This window comes from Lactuca sativa, chromosome 8 (genome assembly GCF_002870075.4).
Source record: "Lactuca sativa cultivar Salinas chromosome 8, Lsat_Salinas_v11, whole genome shotgun sequence".
Taxonomy (NCBI): Eukaryota; Viridiplantae; Streptophyta; class Magnoliopsida; order Asterales; family Asteraceae; genus Lactuca; species Lactuca sativa.
In genome coordinates, this window is record NC_056630.2 from 290,795,614 (window position 1) to 290,807,143 (window position 11,530).

Genomic DNA, 11,530 nt, shown 5'->3' on the forward strand with positions numbered 1-11,530 from the left:
ATATCTCTTGAATACGAGTTCCGATTATATCCACGCGTAGGTAAGAATATACTCTACAAATCTCGTTTAGACTTTGTAGGATAATTTTGAATTTTATTTTTAATATTAGATTTTTAACAGGCATAAACAGGAAAAGTCCGTTAAAAATTCATAACTTCTTCATCCGACGTCCGTTTTTGTTTGTGTTTTTGCTGTTGTACTACTATTGTCGAGATCTTCGATCATCGTTTAGGTTGCGTCGGCTAAAAGTCGCTCGATCTCAATTTCGAGTTTTTAGTTGGCTACTGCTATATCTGAAACATAGAAAAATCATAACTTCCTCGTACGAAGTCAGATTTGGACGCTCTTTTTATTTATTTTTACGGTTTAATGATATCTACGACGTTCATTGAGATACCTAAGCCTAAAAATTATTTTATTGAAACTTCGCATTTTACACTTAACAGTGTTTTACCGGTTTGGTTGCGGATTTTCGATTGGCCATAAATTCTTCATTATAACTCGAATTTATGTGTTCTTTACATTTCTGAAAACTTTTTTATGACATCTATTACTTTATGCAACCCATAGAGACTTTTGAACATTTTATTTTTGATGCTATTTTTATTATATCAAAAGTTGATTACAATTCTTGACTTTTAGGTCATTACATTGACTTTAAATATTGGGTTGTCACACCTAATCTATAAACGAGAGAGAGAGAGAGAGAGAGAGTGAGAGAGAGAGTGTGTGTGTATGTGAGAGAGAAAGAGAGAGGTATTTTTTAATTGATGTAAAGAAAATAAAGAAAAAACTAAATTAAAAGGGAAAATTCATCATTTTAAATGTTTTTAAATAATTTTAGATCAAATTCACAAAAAAAGAAACATTTTGAACCATCGATGCAACTCCATAACCTTTTGGACCAAACATCCAATTTTTGACATACCACAAGGACTAAATTTGCAATGTTGTCTTTTTAAATTTTAAAAAGAAAAAAAAAACAAACACCCCCATCTACAGTCCATAGGATATTTCCCTTTTTCTTCCTTTTTTTTCTTCCATTCATGCTTCTCTGTACGAACCCTCCTCCCTAAAACACCACTAATAATCTCTTCAACTACCACCACCACCTTACCCTTCAACACATTAGCCGATTATGGCTAACCAACTTCCCAATCCTTCCTTGCCATTCTGTTAAATTTAGTTTGCAAAGGAAAAGGGAGAACAATGACAGTGGGAACTAAACGATACCTAGTCTTCGTTGCACTAGTTTTGATACGAAGGATCTGAATGAAGTTGGTGATACTTGTTGATTTGTTGTTTTGGGTCATACTTATTGATCTGAGATATATATAGAAGTCCAATTTCATAAGAAAAATCTAGGTTTAGAACACGAGGGAAAATAGTATGCAAGAATTGATGATGTAGCGGGTTTAGCTTCGATGGTTGGGTGGTGGTGATTAGCTAAGGAGACTGAGGGAGGAATTCTAGGGAGGAGGGGGACTCTATAGGGGTTCAACAATGGTGTTCATTTGCCAAAGAAAACAAAGATGAGAGGGGTGGTGAAGAGTTAGGTTAGCGTTCTCAGTGGAGTTGAGGATGGGTTTTGTGGGACCCTATTATTTTAGTAATTTGTAAACATTTAGAAAACAATAAAAAAACTAAAAAGAAGTGTCATTAAGGGTAATATAGTCAATTCAAGTCAACTAGGGACAAAATACGCAACAAAAACATACAATACAGACTATCCGAGTTAAAAAATAAGTTAGGGACCAACGGTGCAAATTACCCCGAACCACAAGGACTATGCGTGTAATTTAATCTATTAGCAATTTATAGAAATTCATTATGGATTACAACAATTTGATCATATGATCATAAGATTTTGATATTGACCAATCTATCCATCATTAAAAACCGACAATACATTTCATAATAATATATTTTTATATTTTAATAGGATTTTATATTATATTAAATAGAAATATAATTAAAAAAATATATTTATTTATTTTCATACATTAAAAATCAAATAAATTATAATGGTTGTTTTAGCAAAAAAATAGATTATAATTTAATCTTAAAATAGATAAGGCTTGAGGTTAAAATTATTATGCATTGAAAACTAAAATTCTTACTTTTTGGTCTTTTGACAAAAAAGTCATGATTTATATTTTGTTTACAATTTAAGTATCGAAACCTGCTATTGTTTGTGGTAACTTGCAAATTAAGCCCAATTACAAGTAATATCCGGTTCTAATGGTTAAATTGCAAAAAAAAAAAAAAATCATGATAACTTTTTTGTTTGTCAATATAAACAAGATCTAAAGTTTTTTTTTTAGATTTCCCTTTTTCAGTTCGGTATATATTATTACAATATTTTCATAAATATAATAGTTTGTTGTTTCTTGCAATTTTTCATTCGGTATATATTATTAATATATTTTCATATGAAAAATCAACATCATCTAACTAAGCAAAAAACACAGTAAATATAAACAAAAAAAAGATATATTCTATGTTTTAGTAGGAAATCCATAAAACATAACATTTTCTCTTAGTGACAATTTGGATTATTTCCAGGCCCTCCAAAAAATATATAATAACCCCAAAACTTATCAAACCCATTTTTAACATCATAACATTTTGGTTTTTCTGCTATTAAATTAACATCACCAACTGGTTTTAACGCATTATATTCATCAATAATTTCCATGTTCCTAACATATGAAGCTTTTCCATACCCTTCAGCTGGAAAGTGGCCACTACCCATTATGGTTGATGTGTGTTGTTGACCTGGCCTTTGTGCATTATACACCTCTCCACCATATTGAATCGTTGTTGCATGTTTATTAAAGTCGGGGAATAGAGCTACAGGCCAATATCCAACTACAGTGTTTCCTACCTTCAACCACCAGTTCCCATGTCTTGGATCCTACAAAAGTCCATATAAAATGGTTTGAAAAATATAGTTTTATTACATTAGAATAATAAAAAGTATGTTGCATTGGCAGGCACAGTCATAGTCATGCAAGTATGTTGTAGTTTTTGCGAATTAAAATACAATAATTTTAGTAGAACGTCATTAAAATAGTAAAGCCGTTTCTATTAAACGACTGGGTTAAAATTCATTGGTGAGGTTTCTTTTATGATTATATTCCTCATGATCTTGATAGATTAAGGATTTACCTTCCAGATTAATACTTTGATATCGAATTGTCTGCCATTATATGTTGATACTGGATAAATAGTAGCTCCAAGAGAAATCTCCTGAGTCGTTTGTACAAACCCTGGACATTTCAAATTGTAGCATCCAGATCGATACCCATCGTTCTGTAATATTAGTTCAAACTATCATCATTAATATCTAAAGAGTACTGCATACCCAATTAAGGTTAATATCAATGCCGAAGGTACGTAACATAAAATAATATATAGTAGTACGTTATACGTATACCCAAATCAATAAATTTATACTAAGATTAATTGAAAAAAAATTGTTACTTTTTCTATTTTATACAACCCATAAATGAAAACATTTACGTTAACGAATATGCTTAAGACACCCACGATGTATTGAACTTATAAAATGTCAATGGATTAACACATCATTCCACATTTCATACAACTTTATCATATTTTCACTGCAAAGTTGAACGAAATATATTTATAACCAAAAGATCTTTAGCATATCAGTATGGTGAGATGCCCTCCCTCCATAAGGTTGAGGGTTCAAGTCACGTTCAAGACATATATGACTTTTGAAGTAGATTAGAACATGTGTGTGTTACGTTTCTAAAATAACATATTTAAATAGTTGAAGGATTATTTTTTCCCATTAAAGGATTTAGCGACCATTGAATTTCATAACATAGCATCTCACGTGGTATAGTTCAATACATTGAATACATATTAGCCATGTCATTTCACTCAAATATATCATTAAGCATTGTATATACTCTAATAAGTAAACATGATATTTAGTAACTTACTGTCGAAAAGATAAATAATCTTGGCGAACTAGTTCCATACATGGTCGGAGCAACCTATCATTACAAATAAAAGTAATTACTAACAATTATATATATATATATATATATATATATATATATATATATATATATATATATATATATATATATATATATAGATATATATATATAATGTCTAACATAAGCGCTAATAGAGGATACAAAAAATATGGTAGAGATATTTGACTAAATTTTGTTAAGATTATGTAGTTTTGGATACTTCTATACTTAATATTAGATACATAACAGTCACATATATTCTCTAAGCCCATATATATATATATATATATATATATATATATATATATATATATATATATATATATATATATATATATATATATATATATATATATATATATATATATATATATATATATATGACTGTACCTGCCAACCAGCTTCAAAAGTGCTCAAGGGATGAGTTGGAACATCCGCAATAACCCAAATTTGTGAAAGGCTAAATTCATGAGCCCTTGTAACATTTGGAGCCCATACATTTAAAGTTGCCTTTGCTCCATAAAATTCTCCATCGGTTACGTACCCAATTGCATGCTGTAACCACGTAATACCCATAAATATATACTTTAAATACATATTTTATTAGATATTATAACTCCTACATCTAGGCTTGTAAACGAATCGAAGTTTCAACAAATTGTTCGGAAATCGTTCGGCTAAACCTTCGTTTATACTTGTTTATTTAATAAATGAACGAAAATGAACACAAATTATTGTTTATTTATGCTGTCCATTAGTGTGTGTGTGTGTGTATATATATATATATATATATATATATATATATATATATATATATATATATATATATATATATATATATATATATATATATATATAGTAAGTTTTTGGCCTTTAGATTTTCACCACAAATCTTGGTGGTTTTGACACTTTTCATCCCTAAAGTCAAAATTTTTATATTTTTGCGTTTGGATCAAGTTTTTGTGGCTTTAGGATTTTCCCACAAAATTTTAGTGACTTTGACACTTTTAGTCCTTCCAGTCAAAAAGTTTTACATTTTGGTGTTTTGGCCACAAATCTTTAATGAATTTGACACTTTTCGTCCTTATACTAAAAACTTTTACATTTTAACATAAAAATCACAAAAAACCTCCTTTTGAATTTTGTCACCATATTTTTCCAACTTTGGCAACTTTAACATTATTGCCATAACCTTTTTGAATTTTCTCCACCAGTGTCCTTTCTTTTTGTTGTACACTTTTCACATCTAATTTTAGGGGTTGTCAACTTTTTCCTCTGTTTGTGGTGATTTACAATTTCAACACATATCTTTTAAAGTTTGCTAATTTTCCTATATTACCCCAAAAGTGGCTTAGCCGCGGGTTCTTTACTACTTTACATTAATTTACCTTCGTTCATTTAAGCTCATTTTATGTTTATATATATAGTGGTGGAGCTTGAAGTTTTGATTTGGGGGGGAGGGGGGGGGGGGGGGGGGGGGGGAATAGAAAATGTATAAAAATTGAAGAATAGGGGGTGGGCAAAGTTAAGTTTTCTAGTTTTAGACGTAATGTGTAACTTTTTTAATAGTTATGGACTAATTATTAAAAAAAATAAGGTGGGCCATAGCCCCCAGCCCTATATAAGCTCTGTCTCTGTGTGTTCAATTATGTTTGATTACATTAGTATATTATATGTTTATTTATGTTCATATATGTTTAATTATATTTGTTTATTTTTATTCGTTTAACATATTCACAAATATAAAAAATGCAATTTGTTAAATAACCGAATATAAACAATGCTCGTTTGTGTTTGTTCGCCATCTTATTTACATGGTTACTATATAGATTATTTACTTTTGATGTATAGTTTTAATAAATACTTAATTTTTAATTTTGATGACAATAATGGGAATTAAATATCCTAAATACTTACCGGTTTATTATGATGATAACAGTGAGATGTTATAGATTTTTTTGGAGAAAAGAAAAGGCATCTGTAAGTAAAATTAATTCATGGTATGAATTTGAGTATGTGTTTTTTTTTTCTTTTTCTTGAAAGGTATGTTTAATATTTAAATTGTCATTAAATATTGTTCTTACACAAAGGTAAAAATTATTACTTTTTACATGAACGTGATAGGTTTAAGACTTTCTTTCCTAATATTATGTTCTTTTGATTCAATAAAAATTAAATAAAAATGTTGTACCTCATGGCCATTATCAGAAGGAGAGAAATCATTCCTGCTAGTTGTCTTCCCAAACGTGGAAATGGAATCGGATGTAAATATCTCACTTTCTGTTTGCCTTCTTATTGGAATTGTTCCTTGTGGGCATGATTCACCTTTTGAATTCCATAACTGCTTAACTTCTGTTTCCATTCCCCCTTTCTTATTCCCATTTGGTATCTCAGGTGGATCCTATTCATTTACGTATTTAGGGGAACCAATCAAATTGAAAATATTATCAATTCATAAAAAAATAGTATTTAAGTCATTTTTCAAGTTCCAGCGGAGAATTCGTTTGCAATTACTAAAAACGAAAACTACAAAAGAAAATTGTGCACGGTACCAAAACTCAACTTTGATGTGTGAAATAACTCCTTTGTAATTTGTATATGGAATGTGATTTATAAATATCAACAATCCACATAGAACACCACAACTATGAGACCACATCAAGTGGACCACAAAAACATGAAAATAAAGTTTCAATCAAAACAATTATGTATGAAGGAGACTGAAGAAAATAAAGTTTGGATGTATATCTTAAAGAAATTAATAAAAACAAAAATTGTAAAAAGAAATTATTTAAGAATGAAAACATAATTTTAATGTGCAGGGTAACTTCTTTGCAATTCGTGTATAGAATGTGATTTAAAAATGTTAACAATCTACATATATCATCATGACGATTATACAATATCAAATTGACCACAAAACTATCAAAATAAAGTTTTGATAAAAAAAAAATTATGTATGAAGAAAACGAACGGAAATAAAACTCGAAAGTATAACTTAAGAAAATTAATGTAAAATTTAAATTCTTTAAACATATTTTAACAAAATATTACATCTAATAGATTTTTATGATTAGTATTTTATTATAATAATTTACTAGAACATAGATTTATATTTTTAAAGTAAAAAAGTGATAGAATTTTTTTAATAATTTTTTTTTACTTTTTATTTTTGACACCGAAATATACGTCTAAAAATGCAGTCTTTTTTTCCACAAAAGTAAAAGCTTAAGCCTACTTAAAAATAATTCGATAAATATACCAATGGCCCTGTAGCTTTCAAAATAGGAATATCAAACGCCGGCTGTAAATGAATCAAAACACAATCTATTATATCACCATCTGGGCTCTGATTTAACAAAAAGTAAAAAACATTATAGTTAGTTTATATAATAGAAATTAAAATCATAAGGGAAACAAAAAGCATGTGAAATTTTATAAAGAAATTTACCTTAATTGACTTGACGAAGGGTTTGTTGATCTTCTTCATAGTATTATTAGTCAACTTCTTATTTGAGTGGAAGGTTGTATTTGCGTTCCTTAAATCTTTTAAATCTTTAGCTGAAAAAATCGGAGAAAATAACAAGAAAAACAAAAGAAAAATAGAGATGATTGGAGTTATGTCATGACAATAACTAGATTCCATTATTGTCTGTATATATGAATTATGTCACACAAATTTGTTTGCGTTTGACGTTTTCTTCGTTTTTTGTCTTGTGATCAAAAGCAAACGAAACCAAGTTTTAAAACCGGTCTTCACAATGCTTCAAATGAAAATCAAGAGAATGAAAGTATTGGTTTTAGAAAACTAAAATTTAACACATACAAATACTACGAGCTTTCAATGGATTTTATATGTTTGTTTGTGGGGTTTATTCCGAATTTATGATCTAGTGGAAATTGAGAATTAAATATCGAGATTTGAAGCAAATTGAGAAGTAAATATTCATATTTGGCCATAGATGCAAATTTTATATAATATTGATCTTAACATTTAAGTATTTGTGTTAATATTTTTTTCAAAGTTACTACAATGAGAAAGAGCATTAATAAGACATACATAGAAACTAATGGTTCAACCCACTCATTAAGACATACATAGAAACTAATGATTGATCCGTGGGATAAAAAGGTAATATACTTTCGATTTTTATATATTTAGGCCTCGTTTGTTTTTTTACAAAAGTATTTTTTGAGCACTTTTTCCTTCTGGCGGGTAGACGTTTTGCAAGTGCACGTCTTCTTCTGCAAACTTGAAAAAAGACAAAAGACATTTAACTACTTCTAAAACAAACAGCACCTTAGTCTTGATTTTTTTTTTTTTTCATATTTATACCTTTAATTTTTTTAACTTTATACATTTAGTCCTTATGACTTCAGGTAAGTCGGAAAATTTGACATAAAAGGATACTATATTTCTTATTTTGTACACATTTAGTCCTTAATATATATATTTTTTGCATATTTAGTCTTTAATATTTGTTTTGTTGTAAAATAAGTCATCGTTGTTGTTGTACACATTCAGTATTTATGACCAGATTTTTTTAAATGTTTTTCTCACAACATCCTATGCATGACAATCATTAATAAAGTATTCGTTGATGCTCATGCTTATGACCACCACTACCTCGACTGCTTGGTTGCTTAGTTCTTGTGGTTTGGCTTAGGTCTTATGTTTTGAACGTCAAAAAAATTTCAAACGATCAAGATTTTTAACGATCTTTATATGGATGCGTTCGTATTTGAGTCTACTATAAATTTCATTTAGATTACTTCCGTTAAAAATTAATACATATTACTTATGATCTTTATATCCATGCGTTCTTTATGAATGTATGTATGCGTTCTTTATAAAATTGAAATTAAAACACATTTTTTAATGGGAATAATCTAAACAAAAATTATAGTAGATTCAAATACGTACGGGTGGATATAAAGATCGTTAAAATCTGTGATCGTTTGAAGAAGTTACGGCGTTCAGAACACAAGACCTAAGTCAAACCACAAGAACTAAGCAACTAAGTAGTCGATGTCGCGGTGACCATAAGCATGAACAACCCCAAACACTTTATTAATGATTGTCTCGCATAATATGTCATTAGAAAAACTTTAAAAAAACGGTCATAAGTACTAAATGTGTACAAAAATATCACACCCCAAACCTGACGGCGGAAACGTACGGGGGTGGGTGACTTCATATTAAGTATCACAACACATGCATCATAGTAATCAAAGTACAACAACCATTGCATTAATAGTTTATAAGTTTTACATAAGTGTTCAAACATTGTATATTGACACCAAGAGTTATATAACAAAAGATAGAAGACATGACTCTATATGCTCCGTCTTCTCAAAATCTCTGAGGATGTACTTGTCTACTGGTTCCCAGAGAATACAAGTATTTTAAAAAAGAGAGTATCAACATTTAAGTTAAGTGAGTGCATAAGTATTTATGTTTACAAGCTTGTTTTCTGTTCCTTGAATATGTTCACTGTTTCCAGAAAATCTGTGACAACCCGAAATTTTCTATTACTTTGAAAGCTCAGTCAGTCAACTCAATTTATTGTCAGACTCATTCCTACAATCATTTAGCATAGTTTGGAGTCTGTTTGAGTGTTCTGAGCCTTGTACACTTAAGGAATAAGTATTAGAAAGTACTTGCTAGAACCACAGTGTAGCAAATCAGACCATAACCCACTTAAAATGAGTTCACGGCCACAAGACCATGAGTTTACGGTCGTAAACTCATGTGGCCGTACACTCAAGAGTATATATAAGATCCTTGGCCATTTTTCTCATTCTTTCCTTTCCTTGGCTGATTTTACTTCAAATCCTCTCAACTATCATCCCGATCTTCACCTTAGATCTTCAAAACTAGTAAGTATTCTTCCTTGAATTGTTGATACACCTCTTAATCTAGCATTCTCTCATGATTTCATCCATGAAAATCATGTTTTCATAGATCTTCAAGTTTCACCAAGAACACCAAGAACACACACTAGTGTTCTTGGCCAAAACCGACCATTTCAAGCTCCTATATCGTAAGTACACTTGTTCTAACATGTTATTTACTAGGTTAAACATGTTTAGGTCTTAGAAACATCAAGATTTGAGGGTTGGATGAGGGTTTACGTCCAAGGATCTCCCAAGGCCGTAAACTCCCTTTTTATGGTGCAAAGTTGCCCTAAATTCCTTCCTTATGCGTAACACTTGGATTAGAACCCTCCACCAATGAACTAGGGACATTAAACTTCGAGTTGGTACACAATACCATGAGATTACGGTCGTAAAATCATAAGGGAATGGTCCTTAGGCCGTAAACTCATGTTAAGGTCAATTATTGGATCTTAAACTCATATAGACCCTTGTTTAGCCTTGGAACACTTAAACAATTGAGACTCCATACCTTTAAGCCTCTAAATATGACCCTTTAGAGAGTTTACGGCAGGAGTAAACTCCTCTGGGCCGTAAACTCCATTAAGTGTGGTCCTTGGGCCATAAACTCAATAGCAATGCCTTACACTCCTTTGTTGCAACCCAATGGCCTCCTAGCACTTGAATCAAAGTGTTTTCATGTCCTAGGGTGTCTTAACTTAGTTAATTAGTTGTTAAATGATTAATTGGATACATATATGTGTTATTATATGTTATTTAGGATCATTGTGTGTGTTCAAGTCTTCACTTGACACCTAGCACCTTGTCCGACACTTCCATACAATTCACTCACTATAGGTGAGTTCATACCCCTTAATTAACCTTTTAAATGTTTTTAAATGCTTTTATGGGGGGGGGGATACAAGTTGAGATGTAACACCAAAATTTTCAAAACAAAATTTTCATTTAAAATAGTTTATCTCTTTAACACTTTTCATAAAAATCTCCTTTTTGTTTTAATTACAATACATGACTCTTCAATCAGTTAATAAACCAGGATCCTCAAAACAAACTCTTCCTCTGGTGTGTACAATCGAGCCGGTGCCGTCCCGTGATCCTGAGAAAACCTGAAACATATAACACAAAATACTGTAAGCACAAAGCTTAGTGAGTTCCCCAAAATACCACGCATAACACGTACTAGCCACTCGAGGCTATAACTCTGTGGGACCTTGAGCCCTAACTTTGTGGACCCTCTGGTCCTAGCTCTGTGAACCTTCCGGTTCTAACTCTGATATACTTTGATATACACATGGCATCAATCACATAGAAATAATAAATCCCAACACATAAAAAGAATAAAAATACACCAGAACATCTAACTCTGTGGACCCTCTGGTCCTAGCTCTGTGAACCTTCCAGTTCTAACTCTAATATACTCTGATATACACACGACATAAATCACATAGAAATAATGCAGTGCAACACATCACATAAATAGCATACAATAACTCTGTCACATAACTCTGTTACCACTCAAGGTAAGGTATAGTGAGAAGACTCACCTCATACATCTCGGTAAATCTTTGACTCGGTAGAAATATGGCCTAGCCTCCGCCTGATCACATAAAGTAAATGCT

General features: G+C 30.6%; 1 protein-coding gene across 1 annotated transcript; it reads right to left on the minus strand.

Annotated features, from left to right (window-relative positions):
* Positions 1–2,539: 2,539 nt before the first annotated feature.
* On the minus strand, positions 2,540–7,659 carry LOC111893820 (uncharacterized). The gene is made up of 7 exons (XM_023889906.1): positions 7,465–7,659; positions 7,276–7,362; positions 6,205–6,414; positions 4,404–4,568; positions 3,975–4,028; positions 3,172–3,315; positions 2,540–2,917 (listed from the first exon to the last, which is right to left on the minus strand). Exons 1-7 carry the CDS (start codon positions 7,657–7,659, stop codon positions 2,540–2,542), a joined length of 1,233 nt encoding a protein of 410 aa, XP_023745674.1.
* Between the last annotated feature and the right edge of the window lie 3,871 nt (positions 7,660–11,530).